We start from the raw sequence: 16,094 nt of genomic DNA on the forward strand, positions 1-16,094 counted from the left end.
AACAAAAATCCTCCAAAAAGTTTAAGAGATAAAATGTACGAGGAGTTTTACTCCATGTTAGAGCTAGAAGACAAATTAGCATTTCACACCCATGGGCATAAAAAGTACACTACAGCAGAAGCTACAGCTTAACTAGTGTTAAAGAATTGGCAAGGAAAGAGAAACCAGATTTTCATCAAGCTTTAAACCACTACAATATAAATAGTTAGAACATCCACATTGCATTCAAATGACAAGCTAAAGAGACCAAAAGCTCAATGTTGGCTACCCAGTGTGACAGCTTCCACATATTTCAGGGGAAATGTTTACACAAAAAGTGTAAGGAAAATTAAAATAATTAACCAGTCTTGTTTTCCCCTTAAAAATGAGGCGTTAGACAAGCTTGGTAAGGGAAATGTTACCAATTGCCTAATCCAAAAGCTACAAATTCCCACTAGATGAAGTATTTGTACAAATACCTTGCCTTTTTGCTGTATTAGAAGTCTCTTCAAATCTTCTGAAAGTAATGGTACAAGTCTCCAAAATCAAAACAAAAAACCAACAAAACCCTCAAAACAAAAAAAAGTTTTATATTTGATTCAAGAGTTGACATATGAAATACATTCAAGTAAGATTTTCAATTCTATAAAGCTATTAAAAGATTTTTTTTTCCCCTCCCAATTTCCTGAAGTTTTAGAAAGTGACTATGGCAACATAGTTCTGACAAGTCTAGAGTTCAAGAGCCAATTACAGAACTCAGCAGCTCTGTATTGCTGCTCCTCAGATCCATCTGGCATCCTTTCACATTGCTCATGTTAAAACACTAAGAAATGTCTTCAGTATGTTTAGCAGCAACAAATACTAAGATCTTTTTAGTACAAAAGAAATAAGTATTCCTTGTGGAAAACTGTCAAGGCAGATTCATCTTAAGGGACAATCATTTTCTTCTCTTCTTAAACTGCTACATTACAAACACATATCAAAGCCACTACCTGAGAGGGCACAAAAATGTGAAACGATCAAACTTACAAGGCTGTTAAAAATTTACTCAGTCTGGAAGGGGAAAAAAAAAAAAAAAAAGATGCTGTCAAAAATAATCCTTTCCCCCACATTTTTTGGCAAGGCAGAATTCAGTTGACACTGAACACTGGAAAGGAAGCAGCTTGGACAGAAAGATTTTACTCTTTTATAATGCAGTACTGAAGATGGCTCTTTCTTTTCTCAATTGCCAAATCAAGTGATGTAGGAAGTAACTGAAAACACTGATAAGATTTTTTGCTCCAAAACATAACAGTCTTCAACTCTGATCAACTATTATGTGAGGCAGAAAAGCTTAATTCTGTTTTGTATGCTTGGTATGGAAAAGAACCAGCCAAGCCCCTTTAGCTTGAGTACCTTTTTTTTTTTTTTTTTAATTCCCTTAAAGCCTTTTGGTAACTGTTTGCAGGGCACTAAATTACTGTAAACCCACGTGTTAAGGCTAAACAATGCAGACTGTTTTGTTTGAGGGAGGTGGGTGAGGAAGACCGCTGGGAAAGATTAGTCTTTGCAGCATAATAGTAAAGCAAAAGCTATATAATGAAGTCTTGAAAATAAAAAGAAAGGCTATGTAAAAGTGTGTGCAACAGTTCACATGGTACAATCCTGTACACCGAACATATTCATTTTCCTTTTTAGGAAACCTGCAAGTCATGACACCTCTCAAAGCCTGAAAAATTTGCTTTACTCACTATAAAGCATACTGACAACTTGTACTTGAGGAAAGTTAGATATAGAAAAAGCTAATGATCCAACTGCATCTGTTGCCACTTAATGGTTATTCTCTCAAGTCAACTCTTTTAAGAGTGCTTAAGATCTTTCAGAAGGTTTTTAGGGGTTTTTTTTTGAAAAAAACCACAAACCACCCAAAAACTAAAAAACAAACCCACCAAAATCCCCAACCACAGTTAAAATTCCTAAGGAGTTTTTAGAGGTTCATAATCTGGTCTCTGTGATTCAGTGACAGGTTTGGAAGGATTAGACCAAACACCAACCTCTGAACAGTCCTTCAAATTCTAAGCCAGGACCAATCCCCTAACAATATGAAGACACATAATGTACAGAACTTGTTTTAATTAATCTTAGTATCATTCTAATACACTTAAAAAACCCTGAATCTCCAAATTATAATGTATCAGCCAGCACACACAAACAATTGAGTGACAGACAAAATTACAGAAAAAAGAAACAACCAAAAAGCAAAGAACTAAACGTTTTGAAACAAGTGGAATGGTAAATCTTCCTTCTACAATCATTTGGAACTTCTGCCCTTCAGTTGGCTATTGTTAACTGCTTTACAGAGATCTCATGGAACATCTGATCAGTATGATAATATAGTTAAAGCAGTGACATGGTGCTTCAATTAGATACAACATTGCTTAGACACCCATGAACCTATGAAACTAAAGCAAGCAAGGAATAGGAGGGTCACCATGGTATTGGTAACAGCACCCCCCTCCCCACAACCTCTACACCCAAACCGCTGTATGTTAAGTCTGGGAAAAGCCAGCCATGCATCAGACCACTACCAATACAGCAGCAAAATGCCTCTCTCTTAAGGACACTACACGTCACTGACAGAAAAAAAATCCAAAAATGAAATCAAGTTACAAGTTCCAGTGTGCAACCTGGAAGTAAGAATAATTAAACCACATTTCAACCAAATTAATTTTGAAAGACTATAAATAAAAATAAAGTTACTTGAAGTGAAAATAGTTGTTTTAAGTCTGCTTTAGCACAGAAAATTTCAACAGAAAATTAAGATAATCTAAAGAAAGAACTATTACTTTACCCACAAACTCAAGGTAACAGGAGTACAAAACCAGAGGGTTTTCGTTACTGAAAGTCTCAAAACAAGGAGCATGCCAAAGAAAGATAATGTACTGCTCCTTTTGAGATTGTATACCATAGAACTTTGTTCACAGCATCCTTGTGAACATTGCTTAGTTTTGTGCCAACAACCTGAAAGCCAGTGTTTCTCAAATTTGACAGTCACAACACGCATGCACAGCAATATTACTTCAGAATAGGTATTTTAGCGTTAGTCACTATATACTGCTACATAGATAAGCAAGGGCAAGTTAAATATGGAAAGAACAATCATTATTTAATGACGTTTTTCACAGAGAAATGTATCACCTGAATTGCACAAGAACGGCCAGCGTTCAGTCTGAATTCTAAATACCACAGAACTACACCAAACTGTAATAGTTTTCTCTCAGTGCTGTGTTTGGTAACCTCCCAGTTCCAAACATGTCTAGACTTCTAGACATAGTCATCATCTTACCTTACAGTTCTCCTTCCCCCATTTATAGTTATTTTAGAACAGGGAATACTATTACACTTTGTATAGTCCAAATCCTCCCTGCCATTATCCATTCATTAATGTTACATTGTCTCCTTCATCTAGTCAGTATCAAGAGTGAGATGCATTAACTTTAAAAATTTTACCTTTTCTAATGACTTTTGTTTTTCCCTTTCTCTTCCTCTTTTTCGCTTTTGAAGAAGTTTCACAATAATTACTGTTATTGGAATCGGTCTCAGATTCTGTTTCGGAAGAGTGAATGAAGCTGGCACCAGGTCCAGATTTTGAACTCCCTGCAATTCTAGTTTGCACCGAGCTCTCCGAGACAAAACTTCTCCCATCCTCTCTGTCTTCTGCTTCAGATTCTGCTGTGTCCTCTAAATCACTTAAGACTTTTGCTTTTTTTAAAGGAGCAGCAAGCTGCAGACCAGTTGCTTTTCTGCCATTCTGTCTGTCTGATTCAGAATCCACTTCATCCTCAGAGTTGCTCACTGCAGGCTTATTATGTGCAGATGTTGACTGGTCAGAAATTTTTTCACTACTCCCATCCTCTGAATTACAGCTTTTGGAGTCCTCCTCTGAATCTAGGGTGGGACTTTTTATTTTGGGAGATACAGACTGGACTGTCCCACGTAACTGTTTATGACCATTGCTTTGCCAGGTTTTCTTCTTCATCTCTGTGTCTGTCTCAGAATCCGAAGTTCCATTTTCAGATTCGCTAACAAATTTTCTTCGTGCAACAGATGAACCAGGTTGAGAAAGAGTTTTCCTCTTGGTAAGCTGCTCTTCTAGTTCTTTTTCACTTTCAGACTTTAAGCCTACATCATCCTCAGACCCCTCCAGTAACATTCGCCTGGCTGCGGCCGAGGCGTTTCGGTGAGGCAGTTTTCTATTCTTGCATCCAATGCCAATACTTTCTGAGCTTGAAACCTCTTCCTCCACATCACTCATTAGCCTTAACTTATTAGCAGCCACAGCAGCACTTCTGCGTGGAGTTTTTCTATGTCTACCAGTACTATTACTGAGCGACTCAGATGTCGCCACTGAAGTATTTTCAGAGTCACTTCCATATAACTTTTTCCTGACAGTTTTTCTTGTATTCCCATTCTCCTGAAGAAGTGTTCCTGTAAAAAGAAAGGAGATATTAAAATATAAAAATAGCACCTTCTTAAGTCTTGTCAAATGTGGAACAGGTTCAACCCACAGACGTGGCAAATGAAATATACTCCTAGTAGTAGTTATGTGCTTCTGTTGTCTGCCAGGAGAAATTATTTAGCTATATCATAAATATCGGATTCATTCTTTGATAAAGTTAGGAACTTCTTTACGAATTATTGCTTTTACTTATATTTAAGATGTAAAATGTTGCAAGACATTCCCAATAGGCTCTTGGTTTCTGTCCTCCTCCCCTAAGTACTGAAAAATAATCTTTTAAAAATTGAGTGTAGAATTTTGAAAGCTTCAAAACCACCACCAATCAAAAAATAGTATTTTATGTATACAACAATTTAAAAAATACTATTTAGTTATATATACACACACACGATTGTGTTATTTGCTGTTCACAAGAAAACTACTCAAATCTTACCTATTTGTTTTCTCTGAGCAGCTCGATTTCTAGTTATCCTACGATTGCTATTCTTTCTTCTACATACACCATTGTGCAGTGGAGGTGACATAACAGCCGCAGAGCTTTCTTTGCTGTCTTCCGAGCTACTTGTAGACGATGAAGATGAAGAGGAAGTAGATGAAGAAACCAAAGAACGTTCTATTTCGCTATCTGTTAAAGAAAATAATAATTGTCAATTAGAATTCTAAACATCGTTAGCTTTCAGTTAAGAGCTACATTTTGCTGATTGAGGCAATCTTCAAAGTTTCCTTATGATATTATCTTACAATACATTATCATGCCTTAAAGTCTTACATGTACGAAATTGACAGCTCTACAAAACATACCATTCCATATTTATACTGTGTTCAGTGATAGGAAGCTTCTTTAACCTGTATTTAAATTTCAAGTAAAATAACAGAGCTGTTTCCAAATAACAGAATTAAGAGAAAAGCATGTTAAAAACCAACACAAAACTTATTCTGACAGATCTCTTTTACCAGGGCTTGCATTCTTATTCATTGAATGCAGCTGAATTTTTGTCAAGGTGAGGTGTAGGGGAAGAAGGAAAAGACAGGAACGCTTTTATATCTCTGAACTTCTGTCATTTGCTAATTTTGGATTAATATCTTAAAGGTAACACATATGGGTGTATAACCTTTATTTTATATAGTACCATTTATCAAACACTGCATTTTCCTCTCAAATAAGAGACAACCATTCACTACAACCTCTCTCCTAGAACAGCTGCTCAAAATGAAGAAATTCTATTGTTCTATTTGGTAAGACTTAAGAGCATCCAGTAAGCATGTAGTTAGCAGGTCAACTTTTTATCATCATCAATCTTACTCAACTCAGCTTTGTTGTGAATCCCCATATAAAAGCTACAAAAAAGAATACCATCCACTTGACTGCAAAATGGATATACAACCAAGATGCACTGCCTCTAAAAAGCAAATTATCCTATTGATAGATTTCCACTTAGGTGCAAGCTTTTTCATTAATAGAAGTTAAGTAAACTTACTGCATTCTATGGGATTTTAAAGCAGAAATGTCTATGTTTAGTACACAGATCTTTTTATAACCTTCAATAATGTAGTAAGTGACCAAAATTCATTAAAATATACAAAATTCTGTATTCCACAAAAAAACCAAACCACCCTTGCACTGAAATCTTGTCTAAAAAAAAATTTCATCTTAAAAACGCAAGCCTCATTTTACAATTCATAATGCAATTGCAAATTACAGCAATTATAAAGGAAAGGAAACATTAGTGGACAATTCATAGATAAGACCAAGATGAAAATCCTCATCTGAAACAGAATCCATTTCTGACCTGATGATAATGCAGAACGATTTGTTAGTGTTGTGGATCTAGCTTTTCCATTCCTTTCAAAGGATGCCAGGCATGCAGAATCAGAGGATTCACCCGAGGAACTATGGTTGTAATTGCTAGCATTCATTTTATGGCTTGCAACACAGGCGGCTCTGCTTGAGGTAGGTTGAGTAAAAGAATCTTCCTGGTCAGATTCAATTTTTGCCTGAGACTTTAATGGTTTCTGCTTCAAATTTCTAGTGAAAGGGGAAAGAAGTAAAAGCAACACAGGTTGTAGAACTATGAGAAATAATGGCAATTACATATTTAACAATACTTCTCACTGAAAGCTTAACTAACTGTATGCCATACGATTTTAGATTTATGGAAGGGTAGTTAGATTTGTGAGCTAACATCGTGTGGGACAATTTTAACTTTGCCAAAGATAAGCATTACGTACTTTCATTAAAATCACAGTCTACACTTCTAGTGAAGTTATACAAGAGGAGACATTCTTTCTCTGCTCTGAGAAACAAAGACATTAATACCGAATGCCTTCTAGACAAGAACGTCCTCTTATCGTTTACCAGGAAATTGCAACAGCAGCCTCAATTGCTGTTGAATTCCCAGTCTCTTGTTAATTGCATATAAGCCTCAAACTAAGTGCTATGCACACTAACATTATTCCACAATAAACTGAGTTCCAAAGACACAAAGAAGGTGTATCTTTAGAGAAAGTTTACTGTCTAAAATAAAATGCATGTTTGTAAAGAAATTCACCAATTCTATTCTTCCTTACTATACATGCTAGAGTGCTACATGCAGTCCTGATAAATCACTTTTCACATTTAGAACTACTATTTTGTCAGTTGCTTGCTTAGAGTTGCAGGTTTTCAGGTACTCATCTAGGCACACAAAATGTATATGCTCATTTTGCTAGTCCCAAATCTCAGTCCTGCTGAGCACCACTGACTTGTAAACAAGCCACATACAATTCTTCAGATACAAGCAGAAGTGTCATTTGAAGTGAAAATTTCTGCCTATCCTGATATATGTGTGTTTATTTCTCTGGGAAGAAATGAGAACCCAAGCAATAGCAATACTCCCAGTAAAGCTTAAAACTCATTATCAGGTATACCTGGAGTTTAATCCAACACATATGCATACTAGAATTTGAAAATGTAGAAGCAATCCACTGAAATTTTAAGACAAGAAAACCAAACATGGCAAAAAATGTATTCTTAGATTTTTTTTTTTTTCTTCTTAAAACTCTTACTCCTATTCTTTCACTGCCAGAGAAGGCTGGACAGTAGCAGAAATGTATAAGCTCAGTTTCAACAATTTACCATGTTTAGCTTTTGGTTTTTTGTCTCACTTCATCCCATATGCAAATTAAGAATATGGGAGTTAATCATGACAACCAGCAGTTGTGTCGAAAGCTTGTTTTCCTTCAAAAGAGAAAAGGCATATCTAGCTACCAACAGAATACTACAGTAAGTGAAATTTTCTATGAATTCCATAGGGCTGACTTTCTTCTGCACATGATAAATGACATAATATATGCAGCTTTGTAACCTTTGTAACATACACAGCAAGTAAATCTGTTTCATTCCTCATTATTTCAGTCAGACTAAATATTGATTTCCTGACTGAAATATTTAAAAAAACCACAAAAGCAAAAAACCCAGCCTTTTCTACTCTCCAGTCCCTTCGCTGCTTCACAGCCAGTTTTATACTACAAAAAAACCCCCACCTTTTTTTGTGTCTTTCCTACTGCAAGAGAAGTAATTACAAAAGGTCCTACTGGAGTTAGCTAACCATTTAATAAACTAATTGTTGTCTTCTTGATAGACTAAATATGACAGTGAATATTAGTCAGCTGTGATATATCTCTACATCTTCATAATTTGGTTACCTGAGCATTTTGGTAGGATGCTGCATTGAGCTTTGATTATGAAATCTTCTGGTATACCTCTGGTTTCTTCGTAGTTTTTCATTCTGTTTCTGACCATTTTTGAAATCTGAAACAATTCTTCTTATTTTCTCTTCAAATAGTGCTGACAATCTCAAGGTCATACTATAAATCTAGGTAAGGAAGTGGCTTATATTAAAAACAGAACCTTTCATCCAAGAATAACATTTCTAAAATTAAAAACTGTACAGAAAAGAAAAAGCATGGCACACAATGTAACACTAGATAAACAAGAAATGAACATATCAAATATTTTTGTCACACTTCTCCCCACTATCTATCCAACCAGCAGCTTTATCAAAAGTACTGATAAACAAACTGATTCCAAAATAATACCTCATTTCATTAAGACAAGCATAAACCCCCCAATATTAACAGCTACCTTTGACTTTTTGTTTGGAGTATAAGATTTTGCATTACTAAATATTAGTCTTATATCTTTGCACAGTTCCATTGGAGTGTCATAGTTTCCAGCTTCCAGAGTTTCTTTCACTGTACCAAAGTCCATTGGAGTGTCTATAATATGTCTGTAGTCCTAGACAAAACCCATGGAAAAAGATTCAAGAAGGTAAGAAGGGAAAACAACACTTGAGTTTTATTTCTATAATTTAAGGGCAACTAAGATGACTACAGATTATCTTAACCATCAACTGGAAACAGAAGCGCCTACAAGAACAGACAACACCACTTTTGCTGTGACTAGTTTAAAATCTCTGCTACATTCCCATAGAAACTCTTGCTCATTTTGAAGGCATTGTTCAGAATTTCTGAAGATCATGAGTTGATACAATGTCACATGCTTACACATGCAGATTTCCAGTTTTAATTCTCCTGAGTTTCCTCAATAAAAACTACCCAGTAACAATAACATGCATATCAACGTTTTTATTGTTAATCAAAATGAGAAATGAGACTGCTGTAAATCGTCATATAATCCTTTCCCTCATGCATTTTACTATGAGAAACAAACTGTTCTGGTTTAAAAAAAAAAAACCCACCACAAACAAAACACCAAACCAAAACCAAATCAAAACACCTCTATATTTCTCTCCTGTTAATGAGTTTTAGAGAACCTCAAGGTGTTTTTAAAACTCAAGATATGAAGTCCATAGGAAAACAGTTGCATGCTTGTTAAGAAGATTTTTTTCCTTGAAAGTTTGTTAGGTTTTCAGACAAAAAGAGACCAAAGAGGTAGCAAGAATACCACGAACAGCTAAAAGAAAGAAAAGGAACAAATCAAGTTCATAGCTCTGGCCCAGTGAACAAGTTTTATGGAAGAAACTAGTTTTAATTAAGAACATAGGAATTTATCTAAAATTATTTCCCCATGAGGGACAGTAAGAAAACAAGCAAAAAAAAAAAATTTGAGTGGTTTCAAACCATATTTAAGGTATCAGGATATTTGTAGACACCACCACTAGTCTACAATTGTTTTGTGTTCTGCGTCAGTATTTTGACGGATGTTACCTTGATGCAGTAGAGCATACAGGTCATAGTACTAAGCACAGAGCAAAGCAAATTTCTTTTGATGGTTTGGGACTAAAGCCATAAAAAGAACAAATAGTTCCAAGAGCAATGTGGAGATCTTATTATGGTACCAAATGCTAAAAGAAAAAAAACAAATAATATTTATATCTTACAAGGTTAATAAGAACAACTTACAGGATATTGATCCAAATCAACTGGCTGCCTGAAAGGTTCAGAATCTTCACACTGGAAAATTAAATTCACAAGTTCCATACACTGCTTCTTCCAACAGTTTTCATCATAGCCAGTTTTCACACTTTTTCCTTTTTTTAAGCCTCGTCCCTTGGGAAAAAAATTAGAAAAAAGCATTACTGAAATATAGTAAGAAAAACTAAACCTGAAAATATGTCTGGAATTATTTCTGCAGCAGTAAAATGCACTTCCAAACATATTGTTTTATAACAAAATGGGCATTATACTACTACCAGATTTCTTCCTAACCTCTATTAATAAACTCAGACAGATTATAAGATTTTCTTTTACTATCTTTCAAGGTTGTTTTAAATACTAAATAACTAAGGCACACAAAAATATACCTTCTGATACTAAATTATTCTCAAAAGATTTGAGTAGTATCCATCACTCAAAATATTTATTCCCCAGCATCTCAGCTGAATAATGCTTTTATTTCAGTATCATACAGATAACTGAAAACTGTTACACTGAACAGCACTGGTATCAAACTCGTAAGATTTTCCTAGACAACTCTACAGAAAGAGTATACAAGCATTAAAACAGCAAAGAGCCATTTAAACAAAGCTTTTACTTAATACCATCAGAAAAAATCTGTTCTATGATCATTATAAAACCAAGCATCACTCCCACAGAATTTCAATACAGTCTGTTGACTAATTTTTCCTGCCAGACCTGATTTAGGTATACATATATATGGTAAAGATTAGCCAACTCACTTTTCTTCTTCTATATGATGTTCTTGGAAGACATTTTTCATCATCCTGCACAAAATAAAAATCAATCATTTTAAAAGTTATGTATGAAAAAATAGGTAGTGGGTGCTCAAAATGTCATTAGATTTGATACTCTGGTAAAAATAGATTTTTTAATTCTAATTTCTCTCAATAAGACAGAAGATGAGCATATCAAAAAATACAACACAGCATTGGAGAAGACTTGGAAAGCAAGATCCTAGACACCACCACTCAAGATTCTCAACTCCAACTCTTAATACAAAGCAAAAGCCACCACCAGAAACTGCAACGAGAAGATAGCCATAAGCTTTGAATCTCAATGACTAAAGATTATCAGTAATTCAATTCACTGATAATAAATGTCATTAAACTTTCTGATTTTTGCTCGTCCTGAGTTTAGGAAAAGACATCTTGTGATCAAGTTACTTGTGGTAAAAATGCCACGTTATAAACCAAAACATGAAAAAGACATCTGTTTGGGCAGTTTTAGGTACACTATTAATAAACATACAGCACTGCAGAGAGCATCCACTGCATAACAACAGTGCATATTTACCTCTATCAGATTTAAGATAAGTGCACTTTATTAAATTCTCAATGAGGCATGCAAATCTGATGCATGATTCATATTGTGGTATACAGAGAAATTGAGAGCCAAAGCATCACTGAAATAATTGTACAACTTGTCAGCTTTTAGCATTTATGACTATAAGAATGACAATTTTGACCTTAGAAATAGCCAGATGCATATCATTAGAAATACAATGAAAGATAAATATCATGTACTCTTGAAATATTTATATTACATTACTGCACATTAACATGCTTCAGAAATACAGCGCCACTCACAAAACACGGAAGAATTGTTCTAGTTGATGGCACACAGTCATAGTACAAAATGCATATTCGTTATACTTCTTAACAAATATTGACAACTCAATATTATTTTAATAAAGCATCTCCTCACACCATTCCCCACATTCATAATGTATTCCATGTTTATATTAGCTATGTAAATGTATAAATACACACAGACATATCTATAAAAAACAATTGAGCAATTTTACCAAAAATATTTAAAGGCTGGACATTATTGGAATTGTCCACAAAAAACAACCACTGGACACTATTGGAATTATTCACAAAAAAGCTTACCAGATCAGCATCAAGACAATCTTGTTCATCATCTGTTGTGCTACATAGTTCAAAAATGTTTGTACAGTCCTGATCACTGTAATGCAATTAAATCTCTGTTACTGGAATAGCAAAAACATAGCTATTGTTTCCTAGATTAAACCCAGCCACAACCAAAAGCTACACATAGTTACTGTCTTCCAGTTTAAGAAATATGAAAAAAATAAAAAAATTTGAAAAAATCACAAGACAATTATGATATTAACAAAGTAACATTACATCTGAAAAACTGCAATACTGTGCATTTCAGAAGAAATGAGGGGAGGAGGGGGAAATTAGCATTAGGGATTTGAAAGGGGCCTTCACGCCTGCTCTACCTGCAGGAAGACTGTCTGCCTTAACTTCTTTCAAAAATAAACCTCTCAACTGAACTAAGCCAGACAAGCTACAACAGCAACTTCTACACGTGTGCTAGACAGCACAGAACTTACTTTCACAGGTTGAGCTGCTTTCACGTCAAGTGACATTTTGATACTATAAATACCAGTGAATGCTACTAAGGGAAAAAAGTTAAAGTCTCTATGCTGAACATTTATTTCTCCAGTTAAGATAATACTCAAAAGGAATTATACAACTGTCCTGCAGTGTATTGAAAAATAGTAAGAAATCAAAAGAAGCAGGATTCACAACAAAGGAATATTAAGATGTGTATACTCTCCCCCTGTTTAAGAGCACAAGTATTCAAGTACTGTTTAGACTAAAATGCCACTTACTTGATAAACTTTAGGAGCTGGGTAGTGATCTTTTTTGCAGCTCTAGCAATAGCGCTCCCAGGTTCATTGAAGGTCCTAGCATTGCTTTCAATATATCTTACTTCCCAAACCAATGCAGAGATTCTCCTTGAAATTAAAAAAAAAATTGCAACTTTAATACTAAGATGAAAAGCTTAAAAACTGCCCAAATTATACCTTAGTAATTTTCTGTTCACATTAGATTGATAGATGTCCTTTAAGTCTCATTACACCACTCTCAAACTTTTAATTCACATGGAAAACTGAAGTATATGTGTATGTATACGTATATGCACACACACTCAAGGAAGTAAAACCAACAATGCACATCTTTGCTCACTCGTTTTCAAACTCATTATTGATAATTCATCTTCAGAAAGTTCGTGCAATTCTAGCACGCTTTGGTTTCATTCTTAAAATTCAGTTAATACACATAGCCAAGTAAGCACTAGCATTTGTTACCACGAAATTATCAAATCACACTGAAATAATACTGAGGATTGTGGATTCCCCAGATTCTTTAAAAACACATGCATTTTTTAAAAAGCTTACATTTGATCTTATTCAAAAATGAGGGGAAAAAGTACTATTTAACCACCACTGTAAATTATAACATTTATTCTGGAATGAGAAGTTGCTCATCACAAAACCGTGTCAAATGGAACACAAGTTGTGTAGTACCTTCGCAATTCTTAACAAATAAACACAAGTCACAAGCAATTAAAAAAGAGTGACAAGAACCTTGGTCTAATTATACTGTTAAAGATATCTCAGCTATGATGTTCTTTTCTGTCTTCCCTTGAATACCTTGCTTTGAGTACCAGTCCAAGCAGTGCCCTCTGCAAGACGACCAATTTGTAGAAACTGCTACAAATTAAAATTGTAACTTGATAGAAATGAGCTAGCACAACTATGCAATTTCATTTTGATGATTCATTTTTCCAATTCCTTGTAATTGTGAAGCAGAGATACCCCAAGTTTGCAGCTCTTCACCCAAACTATTCTCAAAGACATTACTTCAGTCTTATGTAGGAGGAAAACAACTATTAATGTCTTTTCACTGTATTTACAGACACACTGAATGCAAGTCCAGATGAAGAACACCCTTAAATTTCTTTTAGAGCTATGGATAACCAGTACATCCAGCAAATCAGAACTTTATCATCGCTACACTTCAGTTTCTTCCCTCCTTCTCTACCGTAAGTTTTTATCATTTAAAACGCCAGTGGTAATATTTAACATTTTACCTCCGTGTTTAAGCCCATTTCTGAAAGTTTTAAGTGCTTAAGAGCTTAACCCTCTTCAAGTTCAAAGTAACTGAAACACAGCACTTCGAGATCTGAATTAAGTCTTCAGCAATGAAGCAACTTCATTTTAAAAAAAAATATTTACTAATTTCAAATAGCAAATTTCTCAAAGAAAGAATGTCAGTGTTTATTGTAACTCTGAAAACAGTACCAATGTAGGCTGAAACCAATTTTCTTAAGAGCTAAGAAACTTAATAAAAATTAATATAATGTTGCAGTTAACAAGCATCAGATCCCTGCTACAAAACACCAGTAATGCTGAATTCAGGTACTGGACTATAGGTTTTCAGAATGTTTGTAAAAGTAATAATTGTTCTTACTAAAAATGTACACACTTTCTACACTTTACACAACGTAAAAACTCAAGGCCTCATTTTCCCTTGTTTCTACTGCTAGTACTAACCTGTAAAATCGGTTAGCCAGTCTTGTCCGAATAGTGTTCAGGTCTGTTGGATAAGCAATCACAGTACAGTACTTGGGATAGGTACACAGGTCAACTGGACCAGCAAAAGCTGCTGAAATGTCTGTTAAGAAACAGGAAGATTAATTAAACTATTTTAAGGCTTGTATGCAGAAAGCAATTGAACACCTGGCACAATTTTTATGTGTAATTATTCTTGATAAAACCTATGATGTAGAAAAATATAAAAATCTCAGTACAGACAAACAGAAAGCTGCTCACATTTTTTATGTGCAGATGTACAGTACTTCTGTATCATAAGGAATTTTTAAAGGATGCCACAGATATTCCAGGGACCTGCTTATAAATGTAATGTTAGGAGAAGACTACCTAAAGCTTAGATTACATGCTCACCAAGAGTCAGAAGCTGATCAATACCACTGATAATCCGTTCACATGCTTCATCACGAGATCTCATCCCCCACTCTCCTTCTTGGGGTTTGTATAGTAGCTTCTCCACCTCTTCAAAAGTCACGGAAACACTAGCTCCTAATTCTTCAGGCTGATCGACTGACGAGTGATAGCAAATAGGAAAGGGTAAGAAGTAAAACCATAAAACAAGATAAACTGTTAAGTACTCATGATTATTAAACACCCATGTGCTCATAACCAACAAAAAAAAATGTCTTAAAGTGGAGTTCGATGCTGGGACTATGGGGAAAAGTAGTACACAAAATGCCTACAACAGCAGGGATATCCTTTATTTGCCTTTTCTAGAGTTCCAGAAGACACTTTCATCTCTAGAGCACTAGACTTAAAGGACTTGAACTCAGAAGAGTTGTTTATATATTTGTTTTAAATGCACACCCTAAACTTCATAGGATTGTAACTTAGTTTAATGAAACAATTTGTGCCCTCGACCTTTAAACATGTGCAAGATAGGCGATATACTTTGTGACATCCTTCCTGGTATTAACAGCTGTGGTCTTTTGGACATTTTAAAAAATATTTGTTTTTAACATGGCAGATTAATCATTTCAAAGCAATAGGAAGCAGTAGAAATAAGAAGCTGCAGTGTATGGTTCTGTGAAGAGAGTCACGCTTCCAAAGACTAATGCAAACTGGTTAATGCAGAATGATTAAGTAGATACTGTATTATCCCTGGATGTCTTTCCCCCTCAACTCCACAGATTGTTTTTAGTACACCTGCAGTTTCTGCACGTTCATTCTTTTTGAAAAGCTATGTTCCTCATTTAATTTGAGCACTTGAAAAGGAACAAGCACATGAAGGCTCCTGATCAGACACTGTGGGTAGGCAACATCACTTCTTTGTGCTGATTAGGACAACGGCAATTAGCAGATAAACTACTTATTAGCAGATAAATTAAACTGTATAAAGCATGTAGGCTTATAGCTAGAAACTAACAGTAATAACTTCTATTAGCGTCCAAGAGTCTGTCCATTAAAAAATTAAAGTAAAAAAAAGGATAGGCTCCTTGTCAGTGCTACGATGACTGTAATCCATGAATGTGTTGCATACAAATTCTAAAATACATCTCAGCAATAAGTACTGCAGAGAAAAAAACCAAACAACCAAGCTTTAGTGGGGGATCTCCTAAGTTTACAAAAATAACTATTTTTTCGTTCACCTGAACAGGGTTAGTCTTAATAACCCAAAGTCATTTCTACGTCATCGTTCATTATTGCATTGACAGAGCCCTAACAGTATTTTTTACCCACTGAAATAATACTAAAGATGAAGCAGTTCTTCAAGAAACAAATGGATAA

At 34.9% G+C, this 16,094-nt stretch overlaps 1 protein-coding gene across 4 annotated transcripts in view; it reads right to left on the reverse strand.

The window, feature by feature from the left end:
* BRWD1 (bromodomain and WD repeat domain containing 1) overlaps window positions 1-16,094 on the reverse strand; it is a 62,599-nt gene that overhangs the window by 7,974 nt on the left and 38,531 nt on the right. The window contains exons 30-40 of one of the 4 annotated variants that reach the window (XM_054812777.1): window positions 14,721-14,876; window positions 14,310-14,430; window positions 12,582-12,707; window positions 11,830-11,905; window positions 10,657-10,701; window positions 9,881-10,027; window positions 8,601-8,753; window positions 8,162-8,331; window positions 6,268-6,503; window positions 4,911-5,102; window positions 3,469-4,446 (exon numbers count right to left, since the gene is read on the reverse strand). In XM_054812777.1, the coding sequence (XP_054668752.1) occupies window positions 3,469-4,446; window positions 4,911-5,102; window positions 6,268-6,503; window positions 8,162-8,331; window positions 8,601-8,753; window positions 9,881-10,027; window positions 10,657-10,701; window positions 11,830-11,905; window positions 12,582-12,707; window positions 14,310-14,430; window positions 14,721-14,876 (2,400 nt within the window). Of the gene's footprint in view, window positions 1-3,468; window positions 4,447-4,910; window positions 5,103-6,267; window positions 6,504-8,161; window positions 8,332-8,600; window positions 9,432-9,880; window positions 10,028-10,656; window positions 10,702-11,829; window positions 11,906-12,581; window positions 12,708-14,309; window positions 14,431-14,720; window positions 14,877-16,094 lie in introns of those variants that run through there. The other 3 variants (XM_054812778.1, XM_054812779.1, XM_054812782.1) reach the window with 3 other exon arrangements.

Source organism: Grus americana, chromosome 1, assembly GCF_028858705.1.
Source record: "Grus americana isolate bGruAme1 chromosome 1, bGruAme1.mat, whole genome shotgun sequence".
Taxonomy (NCBI): domain Eukaryota; kingdom Metazoa; phylum Chordata; class Aves; order Gruiformes; family Gruidae; genus Grus; species Grus americana.